The sequence below is a fragment of the Trachypithecus francoisi genome, unplaced genomic scaffold, assembly GCF_009764315.1.
Source record: "Trachypithecus francoisi isolate TF-2019V2 unplaced genomic scaffold, Tfra_2.0 Lachesis_group8, whole genome shotgun sequence".
NCBI lineage: Eukaryota > Metazoa > Chordata > Mammalia > Primates > Cercopithecidae > Trachypithecus > Trachypithecus francoisi.
The window spans coordinates 19,702,827-19,720,699 of record NW_022681473.1 but is presented as its reverse complement, the minus strand read 5'-3'; the positions used below and the strand labels follow the sequence as shown (position 1 = coordinate 19,720,699).

The 17,873-nt window shown below is 49.9% G+C and overlaps 2 protein-coding genes across 5 annotated transcripts in view; both read left to right on the top strand.

The window, feature by feature from the left end:
• Positions 1-17,873, top strand: part of PRDM11 (PR/SET domain 11) — an 88,656-nt gene that overhangs the window by 60,869 nt on the left and 9,914 nt on the right. For 3 of the 4 annotated variants that reach the window (XM_033204584.1, XM_033204585.1, XM_033204583.1), the window contains exons 6-7: positions 12,249-12,436; positions 16,910-17,536. In XM_033204584.1, the coding sequence (XP_033060475.1) occupies positions 12,249-12,436; positions 16,910-17,536 (815 nt within the window). The remainder of the gene's footprint in view (positions 1-12,248; positions 12,437-16,909; positions 17,537-17,873) is intronic. The other variant, XM_033204586.1, reaches the window with a different exon arrangement.
• Positions 5,618-7,301, top strand: LOC117080072. The gene is given in 2 exon segments (XM_033204587.1): positions 5,618-5,917; positions 5,919-7,301. Coding segments are annotated over 2 exon segments (711 nt in total). The 5' UTR covers positions 5,618-5,662; the 3' UTR covers positions 6,375-7,301.

Genomic DNA, 17,873 nt, shown 5'->3' with positions numbered 1-17,873 from the left:
ACATGTTTGGTGGTTGGATGCTATCAGGTAGAAGCCAAAGATGTTGATAAAATCCTGTATTACACAGGACACTCCTTCCCCCCAACAAAAAATTGTCTAGCCTCAACTGCCAGTAGTGGCAAGATTGAGAAACCCCCATTAAGTCCTCCTGATAGCCCTGGGCAGTGACACTAGAATTATCACCCTAGTTTTATGGAGAAGGAGACTGGGTTCACATGAGTCCCATGGCTTGGCCCAAGGAGACTCAGTCTCTAGTCCCAGGTCTAGTCCCATGTTCCTGCTACCATCTTGGACCGGGTAATGAGGCCTCCAGCCTTCTTCCCATCTTCTGGGCCCTGGTGTTTTGGGTGCATGAGTAGGAAGGTAAGGGCTAAAGGATGTTGGTGCCGCCGGCCTTCTCCTCTTGGTTTCAGAAGGAAACCAAGGAGTGAATGCGCTCTGAGCTTTCCTCCATACCCTCATGTCCTCTCTTGGGTGGATTTTTTAACCTTTGATCACTAGTTAAGGGTGACAGAGCCACGATGTGGAGAAATCAAGTTCCAAAGCCAGAGCAGGAGCCAAGTGAAATGGAAGGGCCATGCTATGCCCCTTGCCCAGGGCCTCTGGCTGCTCAGTTGAGGGGGAATCCCAGGTCCCCCTGGTGTCCACCAGAGTGGAACTTGTCTCCCTCAGGACAGTCGTGGGCTTCTCAAATTCTACCAAAAAGCCACAGCAGAAGAAAGCACTCCCATGGGAAGGAAACCTGTTTTCCTGCACATATGCAAAGGTGGGGGCTTGGAGAACTGACTGGGATAGGAAAGGGGTAGGGGAAGAGAGTCACTGGGCAGAATCAGCTTTCTGTGGCCACACCTTAATCATGGCATTGTCACTGCTACATCCCATGGCAGCCCAGTGTAAATAGTATCCCTGGTTATGTATTCTTCTGAGCCATTCATTCAGCTATAGGGCTGTAGGTAATACTGTTTTATAGAGACAATGGTCTAATCCTAATTTCAATAAGATCCCTTATTACTACCTTTAAGAGATTTTAAGCCCCTTACATCATGATGTTTTTCCCTCCTTAGTAATAACCCTGAAGGGTTGTGGTTATTATTCTGGACAGGGAGAGTATAGTGTGAAAGGTTGAACTTGAACTGCCCTAGCTCTCACAGCTAGTAAGAGCTAAAGCAGGCCCTGAAACCAAGGCCTTCGACTCTGAGTTCAGTGCTCCCTCCCATGTAACGCGTCTCTTCTTTCCACCCTCCCCTCCGAGGAGTAGTGGAAGGGACCTCTCAGTAGGAGGAGGGTGTGGTGGGGGCCAGGTTGCCCCAGATGCCTCCTGGCTCCCCAGCTGGGGGCCAGCAATTAGGAAGGAGGAGGACCACCTGCGTTGACGGTCATTTACCCAATTATGCTTTGTGGGATATTCAACCCAAGGAATGTGGCACACCTGGCCGAGCGTAAGAGGAAGCCCAAGTTCTCCAAGGAGGAGCTGGACATTCTTGTCACAGAGGTGACTCATCACGAAGCAGTGCTCTTTGGGAGGGAGACCATGCGGCTGTCCCATGCTGACAGGGACAAGATTTGGGAAGGCATAGCCCGGAAAATCACCTCCGTCAGCCAGGTGCCCCGCTCCGTCAAGGACATTAAGCACAGATGGGATGACATGAAACGGAGGACCAAGGACAAGCTGGCCTTCATGCAGCAGTCCCTGTCGGGCCCTGGGGCTGGGGGCCGGGCCCCTACCATCGTGCTCACGGCCCACGAGAGGGCCATCGAGTCGGCGCTGCTCACGGCCCATGCAGGGTGCGGCTTCCCCAGGGCGGAACTGGATGGCACCGACAGCCCTTCGACCAGCTGTGAGTATCACCAGTCCCCCTCCACCCAGCCGGCCGCCTGCCCCCCAGCCAACACTCCACAGTCTCCCACCAACTTTCCTTCTGGTTCTCTCCTGTCCCTCTCTGTCCAGCCCACTCTTTCCATCCTCCCCTCCTTCCTCCACTCATCTCCTCTCCATCCCTTTTTGTGCATTCATTCTAGAATATTTACTGAGCATCTCTGTGCCAGAGACATGCTAGGAGCTGGGAAGATAGCTGTGTGTAAACCCCACACAGGCCCTGCTCTTGGGGAGACCCTGGACTCCTAGGAATAAACCAACCTTAAATAATTGCACGAGTAAACTGGTAACAAAGGGATGAAGGACACAGGAGTCCAGGAGGTCCTGAGAGCAGGGCTGACTTCATGAGCATGCAACCTGAACAGTCTCAGGGGCCACGGGGTTTCAGGCTCTGCTGTCGCCATCTGGACATTCTTCATAGTTTTTGAGCCAGGGACCCCACGTTTTCATTTTGCATTTGACCCAGCGGGTAACGTAGCAGCTCTGTCTGAGAGTTAAGGAGTGGGGAAAACTGGCGCCACTGGGGGCTGGGGAAGGCTCCCTGAAGAAATCCAGTGGACTGGGATGTGAAGGGTAAGAGTTAACCAGGCCAGGCAGCAGCGTGGGGCGCGGAGAAGGGGAGGGGAGGCGCACAGGCAGAGAACAGCATGTACGAGGCCCCGCATCAGGAAGACGCTTGGCACGTTCCGTGAACAGTGAGAAGCCAGGAAAGCCCAAGTGTAGCAGCGCGGGGGAGGGGCTGGAGACTAGGCAGCCAAGCTGTGAAGGCCTGGGCCGTGGAAAGATCAGTTCCTTTCTGTGTCTGGTCCTGACTGCTTTGTTCCTCTATTATTCTCCTTACTCCCCTGCCTGAGCCACGCTGCCTGCCCCCCCTTCTCTGTGTGCTGCCTCTCTCTGCCTGCCCTACGGCTGCCTCTCAGCTCCCTCTCCATCCTCCTGGCTGCTCCCCTACTGGCTCCCCACCCCTCTTCTCTCTCTGTACTTGTCCCTGCCTTTCCTCTCTACTTCCTGTGTCTCACATGCACTTTGAAGCCAGGGCCCCAGCGGCCGAGGCGGGTGTCCCTTGGGGCTGGAGTTCTAGTTGGGGCTCAGCAGAAGGGGGAGTACTCAAGGCCTCTGCAGGGGCTGCACCCCTTTCCACTTCTGCACATCCCTGTCCCCGGCCAGCTGCAGTCCCCACTAGAGGCCGTCTGCCTGACCGGCTCGTGAGTGGTGGGAGCCAGGCAGCAGAGGCCCCAGGGAAGCGGCTGTGGCTCAGCCCGTGGGAAGGTGCTTCGCAAAGACTCCCTTGCGCCTCCCCTTCCCGGGCCCCCTGCCATCGGGATCCGCTCGCTTCCTGTTTGGCTGGGGCTCCTGACAGGTGGTGGTTCACAGAGTCAGATGTTTAGGACTGGAAAAGAACATGGAGACCATTTAGTTCAACCTCCTTGCAAGGCAGAAAGTAAGCTCTAAAAACCAAGGTGGCCGGCCCCAAGCTCAATTCAGAAGCAGGACTTGAACCCGGGTGTGCTGGCTTCCTGTGAATCAGCGTTTTCCTAAGTCTTAAGAGGATTCTACCCCGTGATAAGAATAAATGGGGGGTCAGCATCTAGTAAAGCCTGTTCCCTGCATCCTGCTCCACTCACCCCTCCATCTCCCTGAAACTGAATGTAGTAAGGCCACCAAAGGTTACCTGGGCTGACAGGAAGCCCGAGTGTGCCATCAGGCAGAGCCTGCTTGACCCCATGGCAGGCTCACAGCCTTCCCTTTCCCGGCAGTGGCCAGCTGCGGCAGCACTCGGCCAGGGGCTTTGCAGAACGGGGACCTGGGAGGGAGGGAGCAGCATCACCTCGCCAGGCCTCACTCCTTCCAACACTGGCCATGTTAGACAGGTCTCTGGGATCTCAGGATGGCTGCTGTCCCACTAAGCACTGCAAAGAGACACAGGGCTCCTACCAAGGTGGCCCAAGTGAGCCCCCAGGACCCCTGGGAGGTATGAAGTAACTGTAGGATAAACCTGTCTATCCTCCCCGTCACCTTCCTGGGGGGTGGTTCTGAGTTGAGCCCTCAGATCCAGGCAGGGAGGGCTTGCCTGTCAGTAGAGTCAGTCCGTACATTATTTATTCTTGCCACAGGGATTAGCCCATACCCTTGGTCACTAGAAAGCAGGACCCACATGTGTAGACGCTGGGCCCCCCTCCCTGTGTCCAGCTGCAAGGAGCAGTCTGTCCAATGGCCCCTGTGTGGTCAGATGCTCCTGGGTGGGAGCACGATGTGACTGAACTGGAAGCCTGCCTTGGGGGACAGGGGGACAGCAGGGCTGGTTGCAGAGGTAGCTTTCCTGCTCTGCATTGTCCTGCCGGTTTCTTCAGCCTGTCAGCATCCGCTGTGGTGATTCAAAGGTGCAGATTCCATATTAATAGTCTTTTATCCCTCGCTTCCTTCCCACTCTTCCCCCCAAGTCCCCAAAGTCCTTTGTATCATTCTTATGCCTTTGCGTCATATGGTGCAGTGTATACTGCTTGGGTGATGGGTGCACCAAAATCTCACAAGTCACCACTAAAGAACTTCCTCATGTAACAAAATATCACCTGTACCCCAATAATTTATGGAAAAAAAAGGGTGCAGGTTCCAGCAAGGCCACAAGATGGCCCCAAGCAATGCAGACGTGGCCTCAGAGAGGCTGGCACTCAGAGGGCCAAGAGCATCATAGTACCTTTGGGCAGGTGCCGCTCCTTCAGTGTTGCAGAGCGCCTTCATGTTTGTCATCTTGTTTATGACTCTTCTTAGCAACCCAGTTAGGTAGCCAAGCCGTTGGACATGTAAACAGGGCAGTTGTTATCATTGCAGAAAGTGAGTTGCAGAGAGATGAAGTGACTGCTGAGGTCAGGAGCTGCTGGGTTGGCACACAGCCGCTGGGCTGCAGTCTCCAAGTCCCCTGGCCTGGGCTCTTTCCCACTAGAATAGAGCTGTTCCATGAGAGGAAGAGGAACTTTCCCCCAGGGGTGCTGGGCCCACGCACCTCAGGGATTTGGGGAACAGTGATTTCTCTATGGGTGGGGGCCAAACTAGACTGCAGGGTGGCAGGGCAGGGGGATACTCAGGTGTTTTTCAGGGGCAGGGCCAACCCCTGGGCCTCCCTCCTTCTCCCTTTTGTAACCATTTTTCCATCTTTGTTTCTGTCCCCCAAGATGATGAAGATGAGGAGGCGCCTGGGCCCTCCAGGCAGCCTCTTCGGGTGCCTCTGCAGCAGTCTCCGGAGGAAGAGGCCCACCTGGCCAGACCCGCCCTGCTCCGTTCATCCTCCTCCTCAGACCAGTCTGAGACGGTGGGCCCCAAGCCAGAGGCCCTGCCCCATCCCTCACCCCAGGCCCAGGCTGCCTGCAGGACCCCTCGGCCGCACCCCAGCCCACCCACCACGGGCCTTGACTGGCAGCTCCTCCACGTCCATGCCCAGCAGACCGAGGTGTTCCAGCAGTTCTGCCAGGAGCTGGTGACCGTGCACCAGGACATGGCCAACAGCATGCACGTCATCGGCCAGGCCATGGCCGAGCTGACCAGCCGCGTTGGTCAGATGTGCCAGACGCTGACAGAGATCCGGGATGGGGTTCAGGCATCTCAGCGTGGGCCAGAAGGGGCAGCTCCTATGGGCTCCACTCCCCAGGCCACCCAGGCCCAAGCCCCCCTGCCAGAGCCCCCGCCAGCTTCCCCAGCATCAGCCCCCACACGGACTACCAGGTCTCGGAAGAGAAAGCACAATTTCTAACCCAGCTAGTCTGCACTAGGAGGAAGAGCCATGGAGGAGGGATGTCTGGCCTCACAACAGGGGCCAGTCTCTCGTGTCCAGGAACAGGATCGATGACCCTTGTAGGACATTGGGGGCACTGTCACCTCCTCACCGAGCGCAGGTCGCTGCCCTGTGCTCTAACAGAGCATGTATTCAGCCCCACACCCTCATCTTTGGCGGATGCTGAAGATGCAAGAAAAGCCACCTGCTTGATGCTTGCTTGGCCTGGAGATCGTTCTCCTCTTGGTCTGTGTCCTGTGGCAGCAGGCCTTGCAGGGAAGGGGGGTGCAACAGTGGGGAGCATCCGAATGAAATCCCGCTTTCCAACCTTGGGGCTGCTGTATGGGCCTCCCACACGTGATCTCCCAGGCCCTGATGCTGCTGCTTTTGAAGGGGTTGAGGCCTGATGGGCAGGTTGAGTCAGTCCTTCAGGGAGGGGTCTGCCCTCCCTTGCCCTGGGGTGGTGCCCGCCTTGGCCCTCCGCTTGCCCTTGTGCGCGTGCTCAGCTGCTGTGCTTGCCTTTTTTGGAGTGGGGAGAAGAATGGGATGATGTCGGAGGAAGGAAAAGACCGTCTTGCATTCATAGAGAGCACTTTATGCTTTTCCTCGCCCTTGCAGAGGGGTGGTCTCAGTGGGGGCTCAGGACAGTCAGCTCGAGGCAGCCAAGTCAGGTATTATTATGATCATTTTTATCATCATCATCTGTGTAAGACAAATGACACAGCCAGTTAGTGAGAGGGCCAGGACTGGAAGCCAGGGTGTCAGTTTTCCCAGCTCCTCTGTCAGAGGCCAGATCTGGAGTAGTGGGAAGGGGTCGGGGGGCGGGCCTTGCCCCTTGCCAGGCCTGTGCCTCCTGTATCTCTGCTCCTGCCTCAGCTGTCCTGGGTGGAGGTAGGAGGCACCTAGCATTTAGCGGGTGATTCTCCCACCCTGCCCTGGCCCTATGGCTCATAGCCAGTGGCTGGGAGAGGCAGGGCCAGATCTCAGGAGCAGAGGGCAACCTCTTCCATGGCTTCTAAAAGAATCCAGAGCCCAGTAGGGCTCATGTCCCATTCCAGGTTCTAGCATGCCTTGCCTCTGCTTGCTCGGGCTGCCTATGCACTAGCTACACACACCTCTAGCTTCATGTTTCATATTGGAGTGTGGGGAGAAAACTGGGTTCTTAGCATTAGAGAGGGAAGTGGCAGGTGGCAGATACAAGCTTAGCTCTGACCTGGGTGCAGCTCAGCTGTGTGTCCTTTTTTTCCCCTGACCTGAAGCTGACCCCAGCAGAAGTCCCACAGTCAACCCCTCCACCCAACAACCCCCCACCCTCCCATCCTGCCCCCAGCTGTAGTAGGAGTTGGGAGGATTGCAGCACCCAGTGCCTTCCGAGGCCGTTCCTGGAGTGCTGCTTGTAAACCCAAGCCAAGCTTTGTCCCACATAGGGAGAATGGAAGGTGACTGCAATGTCCCTGTGCCTTTGGCTCCATCTCCCTATTCTGTGGTTTTTTGGGGGTTCCTGCTTCCCTCAAACTGAACACTCTCCTGTCCAACAGCCTGATGGCTTAATTATTGCCTGGAATTGCCCGGCCTCCTATGCTGGAATCAAAGATTGCCTTCCGAAGTATTTTTGTTAAGATGGCAATAAAAAGAAATCGATCTCACTCTTTGAACACACCCAGTGTCCAGGATCTTTCTTTGGTGTGTATTCTCTTTCTTTGTTTCCTGTGAAAACCTCAAGGTCCCCAAAGCAGGGGTTAGATGATTAAGGAAAAGCATGTTGGTGAGAAGGGCTTGAGTGCCCCTTGATTTCTCTGATTCTATAAACTGCCAGATTCCCTGTATCCAGCACCATGCCAGGCCCTCGGAGGAAAGGAAGGGCTTGCATAGGCTTAAGGGATGGAGCATCCATGCACGAAACCACTCAGTTATATTTCATTTCTCTGCTCTTCAAAAGTGAGGTGTTGCTAAGTCAATTTTACCTTTTGTTCGCTAAAAGTAAGCGAGACGTTCTGGTAAAACAATTACCATTTCGGACAGGAGGCTCTAGAGGGGTCAGGGGCTGTCCATGTGCCAGTGCGCACTTTAGGGGCCCCCTGAGGCATGACCCTCCCCACCAATCCAGGTGTCTGTGTGTCTGGCACTGGCAAGGCTCTGCCCACCTAGATTTGAGGCTTCTCAAAGTAACCAAAGCTGTCTCCTCTGCCAAGAGGAAGCCTCCTCACCTGTGCATTGCCCTGGCTTAATGCCAGTCCCACAGAGCTTCTCTCAGGCAGGAAATCCCCAAGTCTTGCCCACAGATCCCCTTTCTAGAAAGTTCTAACCTACCTTTAGCCTCTTGAAATCCAGGCTATCCTCCGCAGTTCTTGGTCAAAAAGCATGACCATAGAAACAGAGGACTACCCAATTTTCAAGAGATGCAAAGATGCCATGAAACCATTCCCAGGGCCTTCTCTCCCAATGTCAATGTATGAAGCAGTGACTGGCTAGCTGCTCTCTCTGTTCCTGGGGAGGGAAGGGGCCGAATTGGAAGCTGTAAAACTGAAATGGAAGTCAGAGCAAAAGGGACAGGGAGGACTTGTCAAATTGGGATGGAAAAGATTTTCAGTTTCTGTTTCTTGGCTTCAGTGGGGATTGTGGGGCTAGCACATTAAAACAGGGAGAGGAAACTTGGATGAGAGACAGAAATGAATTAGAAGAGGGAGGCCTCTAGCCATGACCAGGTGGATGTGTGACTCAAAGCCCCTCCTAGCCCGGAGACCTATGCATGTGAGAACACTGAGCCCAGCCTCTTCTCGGTCAGTCTTTTTCTAGTTCTGCCTCCCTAATTGGGGCAGCTTCCTTTCTATTGAAGATACCCATTAAGCAATAGTGTCTGAGCCTGGCCTAGTCGATTCCCTCCAGCAAAATGGATGCCCTGTGTTATGTTCTCTTTTGCGTTGGAACCAATAGTCATGTCCTGACCCAGCTAGAAAATATGATGCACTTGATAAGACACAGTGGGTGAGGTCTGAGAACCGTTCTTAGTACTTACCTATCCAGTCCCCAAGGTCAGCGGAGAGGTTGGAATAAAAACAATCCAGGATCATCATGACAGGTTTAGTCCAGAGCTCTCCACCGCCATCAGCAGCACCACCATCTTCCCCTTGATTGCTCCAAAGGTCCCAAATTCTGTGGGTTGGAGTTGAAATGCCTCAATAAGTGCTAGCATTTGCAGAACAGCCTCAGCCAGGCATTCTCTGTACCTTCTCTCAAGAGGTAGTGACCTGGTAACTCCTCAAACCTCCTTGCAAAGAGCTGCTCAGCCACAATGGATAGATTTTGTACCTCCTGGTAGCCTTCCACTCCTTGGGGAGGGCTTCTGCTTTCCGCAGCCATGTAATGAATGGAACAGGCACAGTTCTTCATAAAGGGGCTGTTGTGAATGGGAACAGAAGGGTTCTGGGGAGTGGTTCAAGCCAGCAGGTGTTAAGGCAAAACACTTAAAAGCAGGAGATCTAATTAGAGGTAACATGTTTGGGGACCTAGCTGGCTCCATTTAGCTTTACCTCTTAAATGATATAACATAAACATCTTGTCAGGGGAATGGGTTGTGATTCACCAAGAGTTGTCATATATATCATAGTTCAAATGCTAAGTTTCGGAACAACCAAATACAACAAAATCTGAATAAGTGTTGATCTGCCTTTGAAAATACTTTGTGATTTATACAATGCCTTGAAGTTAGCTTTCCAAATAATTGATTCTTGATGGATAGAAAAAGACCAGAAGATGGAAAGAGAAATTGACTTGAGTCTTTCTAAACCTTTTGACACACCCTAGAAGTTGCTCTTTTGAATAAATAAATCCATGATAGGAATGTATTTCTCATCTAGCTTTTTCTCTTGATGTTGACTGTCAGAGAAATAATTCTAGCTTTTAGAGCTTGGTGGTTGTTTAGAAACTGGAAGAAAAAAAAGGAGAAGACAGTATTCTCCAAACCTGGTGCTCTGTGATTCAAGTGAGTCTTGTGAGAAAAAGATGAATGAATGGTTTTCCTTTCATATCTGGGAGCAGGAAAGTTTGAAATGACTTCTATTCTGTGCTAACTGCAAGGCTGATTATTTTTGGATGTCAAATCCTAGACTGTCACTAAATTGGGGACTGGAAATATTTTGCATATTCAGAAGAAATCTCAGCTATGGAGAAAAGTCTGACTCACAGTTGTAGAATTGAGATCGGGAATTATTAATTTGGAGCAACTTCTGTCAGCCAGGAGGGTCTCTTTTCCTTTCTCTTATGTCCTTTGTTAATAACATCATGGCTGGATGCGTGGAAATCACCGTGTGGTCTTCACTACTCAGAGATAGCGATGCTTATATCCGATGCTGATAAGAACACCGATGTGTTGGGGCTAACAGAGAACACAGACCTAGGACAAGATGCAAATTCTGGGGGATCTAAGCACTGTAAATCCTGCAAGTTCTACACCTCCATGATGAAGCCTGTGACTTACTTCTCTCAAAAGGTTGAAGCAGCCAAAGCCAACATTTGCTCTCCCATCTGCCTTGGTCTTACGCCTTTTGAGGTCTTGCAGCATCCTGTTGCCAGAATGGATTGTTCCCTGGACTCCAGTGATCCTCCTTGGAAGGCAACAGCCTCCTCCCAGGCTCTCCAGATGAGAAAGGCAGGATATAGATGAGGGGCAGCTGGTGCCATCCCTGGGACCTCTGGAATGTAGATTCTCCATGCTGCTAGCTGCCACCACTGTCACCTCATCCTGGAATTGGCATTCATATATTTCTTTTCTTTGTGTGTGTGTCAGAGGTGAGGTGGGTGACAGTAATAGTTGCTTATTGAGAGAAACTTTGAAAGTATGCAAAATTACAAAGATGATCCACCTATAAGGGGTTGTCACTGTTAAAATATTGGTATATTTCCTTCAAGTTGTTTACTGGGGCTTGTTTTTAAAGCATTATTGGAACCATAGTCTAAATACTTCCAGTCCTATTGTTCTTACACTATCTTATTTCAACACCATCTTTCCATGTCATAAAAGATTTTTTGAAAACATTTTTCTATAGATGAGTAGCATTCCATTGTATAAATGTAGCATCATTTATGAAATCATTTCTCTAGTAAAAGATTTTTTGAAAACCTTTTTCTATAGATGAGTAGCATTCCATTGTATAAATGTAGCATCATTTATGAAATCATTTCTCTAGTATTAGACATTTAAATGTTTTGCCTTTGTACTACTATACACAATGATACAAATCACCATAGTGGTATGCCAGGTTTGCATACTTCATCCGTAAATGTTCCTTGAGCCATGTTGCCACATTGTTTCCTAAAGGGTTACACCTGTTACTTCTGCATCATCAGTACAGGAGACACCTTTCTTACCACCTTTACCAATAGAGATATTATCATCTTTTAGAAATCTGTGCCAATGAGACAATGTGCTATGCTGTGTTTCTTTTATTAGTGATGCTGAATACTTTTCATTTGTTTATTATCCACTTGAATTATTCTGTGAATTTTTGTTTACACTGGACTTTTCCAGATATAATTCATTGGGCTACACCAGTCAGATGGACTTTGATTATTGTCCCTGGTTTATGAGACAAACCATCACATAAAGAAATAAGTTTATTTTTTATTACAAATTTCTTAGATGCTTGTGTAGCTCAGAACCCTAAAACACCAACTAATTTCCTCTTGCGTTCTGATCTGTACACTTTCTCTCCTCAGCAGGTGTTCCCTCATCTCACCTTTTGGAGGTGGGTAGGGCGGTGGGCTGGATGTTGCAAATGTTGTTTCAGTGAGAATGGGCGAGGGCCATAGATTCTGAGGGTCTGACAGAACTTTAAAGGTTTTCTGGTCATTGCCAAGTTGGTGCTTTACATGCCCACATAGGAGCCATGAGTTACAGTGGGAAACCTGCATAGGACTCAAAGCTTCATCTCCCATTTATTAGCTATGTGACTTTGGGCAAGTCGCTTGGCCTCTCTGAGCCTCAGTCTCCTTATCTTAAAATCATTTAGTAAGATTAACCAGTGGTTGTCAACCTTCTGTAGTCTCTTATTTACCTTCCTCCTCTGTCCCCACTGGAGCCCCCATTTTTTAAAGATTTTGATCTTTAGCATTTATTAATTGATCTGTTGGACACCTTGTCACATGGGCTATTTGAGCTAGGCTTTGGGAAATACTGGAAACAGTTGAAAGACCCCAGCCTTACCACCATCAGAGGCCTGTGGGTATCTGGGAACCCCTGTGGTTAAAAGTTAGTGAAGAGTAGAAAAGATGACCTTTCAGTGTTTCAATCACCTATAATATCTAGTTGATATATTTTCCATATGCTGTGAGGCAGGCAGGGCAGGTGTCATATCTAGTCTCAGAAAACAGAGATTCTTAGAGGTTTGGAGATCTGCTTGAGGTCCCACAACACAGTGACATTGGGACAGGGATGGGTTCTGGCCAGTGCTACTTCTCCAGACAGGGCAGCTGCTCTGCCGATGTTCACACAGGCCCACATGCCTGTGGACTTTTAACCATCCACACTTGCCCAGCACTGGGCCGGCACTAGTGGGCACTCAACAAAGGGTGGCCCATGCGTTCTCACCTGTCTCCCCTCCCCGCCAGGTACGTGGTCATCTCTCGGGAGGAGAGGGAGCAGAACCTGCTGGCGTTCCAGCACAGTGAGCGCATCTACTTCCGGGCATGCAGGGACATCCGGCCTGGGGAGTGGCTGCGGGTCTGGTACAGCGAGGACTACATGAAGCGCCTGCACAGCATGTCCCAGGAAACCATCCACCGCAACCTGGCCAGAGGTGAGTGCCACGCTCCACGCGGACTGTGCCCACCACTGAGCCCCACAGGAGACCTGGATAGCTTCTTTTGGAGCTTCCTGAGAAAACCAATGGGAAATACAGTTCCCAGCAATGGGAAGACCCAGAGTAATTTGGGGGAACAGATGGTTGAGGTCTGAGCAGCAGCTCTGGGCCAGGCAGGGGCCACCCCAGCATGTTCTCTTCCCCTATGGTCTCAGAAATCCTTACCACACACATTTCAGAGTATCCATGACAGAGACAAGCTCCCAAAGCCAAGCACATGTGTTTCATCAAAATGTACCCTATTTCCCCAACTCCAGTAGATGAAAAGATGTTACACACTGCTACTGCCTCAATAATGATCACAGTAACAGGTAACATTTACTAAATACTCATTATGTGAAATACTGACAACAGTTCAAGGACCCCACTCTACCACCATCAGAGGCTTGTTCGGTATCTGGGAACCCCTGTGGTTAGAAGTTAGTGAAGAGTAGAAGAGATGACCTTTCAGTTACCTACAATATCTGGTGTTGATATATTTTCCATAACCTGTGAGCAGATTTTCTGCATGTTCCCATGTAATCATCATAGCAGCCGTCCCTACCCTGTCATTGTACCCTGAGAATTAGATGGAGTCATGGACATGTGGCCTTTAGGATGATGCCCGCCTCCATCATCAGAAGTCCTCAGCTATAAACTTTTAGTACTCATGATCCCACATGGATTCTTTTACCCATCTTACAGATGTGCAAACCGAATATCAAATGAATACAGTGATTCATCCAGGGTCACCTGGCTAGGAAGGACAGAACTAGGTTTCTAATCCATATCAGTCTGACTTCAAGGTCTAAGTTCTGACCTCCAGTGTTACCTGGTGTCCCAGAAAAAACCTGTCCCCTCCTTGGTTCCTCCTGGTGTCTCTACTGCGGTCCTAATGAGATGAGGTGAAAGAACAATCTCTATCAAAAGAAGAAGGTTGGCAGGAGGTGGGAGGGTGACTTAGGTGTGGGAAGCCGGGTGGGTTGGGTGTCCATTCAGAAGCAGTTTTACTGCTTCTCAGCGTAAGAAGGGAGTTTAACTACTCTCAGCCTCTAGTCCTTTACCCTTTTATTCCATCCTCATCCTGCCCAGGGTAGACTGGTGAGTCCAGGCCCTTCTTTCAAGGGTTTTTTTTTACACTAAAACCACACATCCAAATACCTAGAGTCTATCTGGTGCCAGGAACCAAGGCTGTTCCCAAGCCTCACTGTATCGTGTTCCTGACCAACTTACTAATTGGAAATAAATCTTTACTTGGAATATGAGGGGAGAAGACGAAAAGGGGGTGGGAGTGACCTATTCAAACTAAGCTGTCTTTAAAAGCAAAACAAACAAAGCAAACTGTGGACATTGAGTGCACAGCTGCTGCCTGACTTGGTAAAAGGTATCTGGAGATGATGGGCAGTAAAAGGAGACCCCACAAACATACTCATTTCTTGTCTTCTTTGGATCTCAGGGTTGGGCACATGTTGGTTTCACTTGGCAAGGTGTGCTTCCATGATGAGGCTGCAGTGGTTTCCATGTGACCTCTGGAGATGCCTCATGTAAAAGTGCCTAATACATATTAGGGACTCAATAAGTCTTTGTTGAATGGATGAAAGAAGAAATGAATGAAGACAGCCAAGAAGCTTCCCAAAGAATCATACCACTAGAAGAAAAGAAAACCCAGAGAAATCATATCTGAGAACACAGATTTCGTCCCTTAGTCATAACCTTCTTGCATTCTTCTGGATTTGCGATGTCCTTTTCTTCCCCCAGTGGTCTTCTCCAGAGCACCTGAAGCTGCATCATCCTCATGAGCCCCAAGACCACAGGGGACTGCTCAGAGAAAGGTGTGAGCTTTCTGGAGTGGTTCAAATGAGGTGTGTCAGACAGACTTGAAAGGAGATACACCGAGATATATGAAGATACAGGAGGGAAGAGGGTCTATTCCTGGTCAGGCTGAGCAGTAGGAAATAGGAAGGAAATTGAAAGCTACAGTGGGGCAGTTCCACAGCTGTGGGTGATCCTGAAGCCCTTGGGAATGGTCATGGAGCTCAGTGGCTTTTAAATGTGTGCCTCTGTAGCCTGTAACTTCAGCGGACTCTGGGTACTTTTAGTGGTGTCCCAGATTGGTGTGCCAGTGCTGCTCGGAAAGGGAGATCCCCTATGCCCAATCACTCATGGTCTTACATAGAAGGAGGTTTCTTTGTAACTGGAAGTTGGCACCCTGATGGAGGCCAGAGCATGAATTATTCTTATGTTCTTATTAAGTAGAGATATTATTGGTTGTTGCCAGAAGTCTTCCTGAAGAGAGTGTAAACTATTCCTTTGTGGTTATTCCTTTTAAGAATAGATTGCATCTAAAGCTCGCATTCAAACAATTTGTGTGATTTGACCTACTTTGACTCATTAATTTACTTTGAGGTTTCCTTTGTTTCTGTTTTCCATATTGTATGGAGGCTTTGGAAGCAATTTCATGATGCTTAAAGGTTTCTTTTGGCCCATAGATGTTTCTTGAAGCCTTAAGTCCACAGAGATCTCCTGCTCATACTAAGAAATTTGAACAACGTTGTTTTCAAACAATGATGAGGAATCTCTGGCGATCTGTAGGCTTGACTTCTCGATGTCCTCAGCTGTTTGCTGCCTGATTGTCCCATGACAAAATGGGTCTTGTTTTTAGAGATTTTCAATGGGCAAGTGCTGCATCTGATCTGTAAGACATACAGGTTGCATTTTCAAGTTATCTCCATCTCTCCCCTTTCTGCAGCCCAGCTGATATAGAAGTGCAGGCTGTGGGGAGCTGCTGAATTCCAGAAGCCTTGGAGATAAAGTTGTTCCTTAAGTATTCATGTGAGGACAGAAAAGGTGCATCCTGAATAGATAACTTCCTTTTGTGCTGTAACCTAAAGGAAACCTGGAGTCAAACATGTGGCAGGGCACAGCACCCGTGCCAGCTATGGGAAACCAGGCATGGAACATCTGGACTGCTTATGGCAAACCCTTGGCCTTCACTCAGAAGCATTTGGCAAATGGAGCCATCAGAAGCCTAAGTACAGCTTAGTTCAAGTCATTGTTCAGTGGCACATCACCCAGGGACCCTGCATCTGCTCTAGGAAACCTTTGAGATTTCTGAGTTCCATGGGCTACTTTCAGGACCCTCTAAGGGCTGAAGAGATTCTTCTGCCTTTTTAGCATCTCTCACCAGGAAGCATCAGCACTTCTGTAGCAGTTTATGAAACTATGTTGGTAATTTTAAAGAATCACGCTAGCTATGTGCCATGGCTCATGCCGGTAATCCCAGCACTTTGGGAGGCCAAGGTGGGCAGATCACTTGAGCCTAGGAGTTTGAGACCAGCCTGGGCAACATGGCGAAACCCTATATCCACAAAAAATGCAAAGCTTAGGGTGTGATGGTGTGCGTCTGTAGTCCCAGCTACTTGGGAGGCTGAGGTGGGAGGATCACTTGACCCTGGAAGGTGGAGGCTGCGTGAGCACCACTGCGCTTCAGCCTGGACAACAGAGTGAGTCTCTGTCTCAAAAAATAAAATTAAAAACAAGGAATCAGTCTAAAATAATTTATGGTTTAGGAGCTCACCAAAGTATTTTAAACAATTGAAAGTAATTCAAAGTGAATTGAAGTAATTCACATGATAGAAAGAAATAGGCAAGGAAACGTCCTTTGAATTGCCAAGTAAGGAGACACAGCTATATTTCCAGACTGCTTTGGGTCATTGTGGATACCTTGTCCTTTATCTTGTCAGAGGCTGCCATGTTGGAGCCCTCAGCGCCACAGGTCTCCTTGTCTTCCCCTTTCCTCTGCCCTTAGTTGTCAGTGAGAACCACAGAAGTTCAGATCGTGCTTTCTCACATGTTCCTAGTCTGCTGATTGCTGGGAGAATTAGAAAGGACAGTTGCCAAAGGATGGACTTTGCCTTAAGTGCGCTGTCTCCATAGCAACGAAGGAGGAGGAAGGAGTGTGGCCTATGGTGTTTCACGTGTACCTTTTACCAAGTCGAAGCAGCCATCTTGTCATTGCTAGGGCTGAGGTGAAGCTGCAAATGTTGGGAGAGTTGATACTCACTTGGCTCTGAGGTATGTTGCCACCACCCAGTGTGATTAAGTGGGATGTTGCCTTCTAGGGTCACAGGAAAGAATGTTCAATTACTCTCCCCTGTAGATTTATCTTAACTTATAACCATAGAGCTTGTAGACATGAAGCTTCTTGGAAACTGTCTCTTTATAAAAGGTCTTTCCACCATTCAGGTCCTATGAGTCTAGTTCTGATGATCCACTGAGTGATTCATATCTCCCCTTTGCAACACCTGCCCCACAAGCCCAGATGTAGAGGGATGTGTCAGGTGACCTAACAGGAGGTCTGCTTTGTTTTCTGTTGGTTTCTCCAATTTGGGGGTTTTCCCCACTTCCTTACACCCTGGTTTTCCTTCCTAGGAGAGAAGAGGTTGCAGAGGGAGAAGTCTGAGCAGGCTCTGGATAACCCAGAAGACCTGAGGGGTCCCATTCATCTCCCTGTGCTGAGACAGGGCAAAAGTCCCTACAAGCGTGGCTTTGACGAGGGGGACGTACACCCCCAAGCCAAGAAGAAGAAAATTGACCTGATTTTCAAGGATGTTCTGGAGGCCTCACTGGAATCTGCAAAGGTGGAAGCCCACCAGTTGGCCCTGAGCACCTCACTGGTCATCAGGAAAGTCCCCAAGTACCAGGATGATGCCTACAGTCAGTGTGCAACAACCATGACCCATGGTGTGCAGAATATAGGCCGGACCCAGGGGGAGGGGGACCGGAAGGTCCCCCAGGGGGTCTCCAGGGAGCCAGGCCAATTGGAGGATGAAGAAGAGGAGCCTTCATCATTCAAGGCCGACAGTCCTGCCGAGGCCTCCCTTGCATCTGACCCTCATGAACTTCCCACCACCTCTTTTTGCCCTAACTGTATTCGCCTGAAGAAGAAGGTTCGGGAGCTTCAGGCAGAATTAGACATGCTGAAGTCTGGGAAACTTCCTGAGCCCCCCGTATTGCCACCACAGGTACTGGAGCTCCCAGAGTTCTCGGACCCTGCAGGTAAGTTGGTTTGGATGAGATTATTGTCAGAGGGCAGAGCACGCAGTGGGCTGTGTGGAGGGTAGCCTAAAGCTCTCTGTGGAAACCACCTTCTGGGAGACCTGAGGAGTGTAACATGGAGGCAGCTACCTCCATGGGTGGGAGCCCAGGTCCTCAGTGTCTCTGGCAGGCCCGTCGGCAGCTCTGCCAGGTACTCTGTGTGTTGCCCTTGTATCCTCCTTGTCAATAAAGGAAGTTCCGCTGCAGATGGGGTGTGTGCTGTGTTCTTGACCCGTTGCCTTTCTCTGCTGGTCCTACTGGTGTCTTACCCCAAAGCCCAATTTCTAGACCCAGTCAT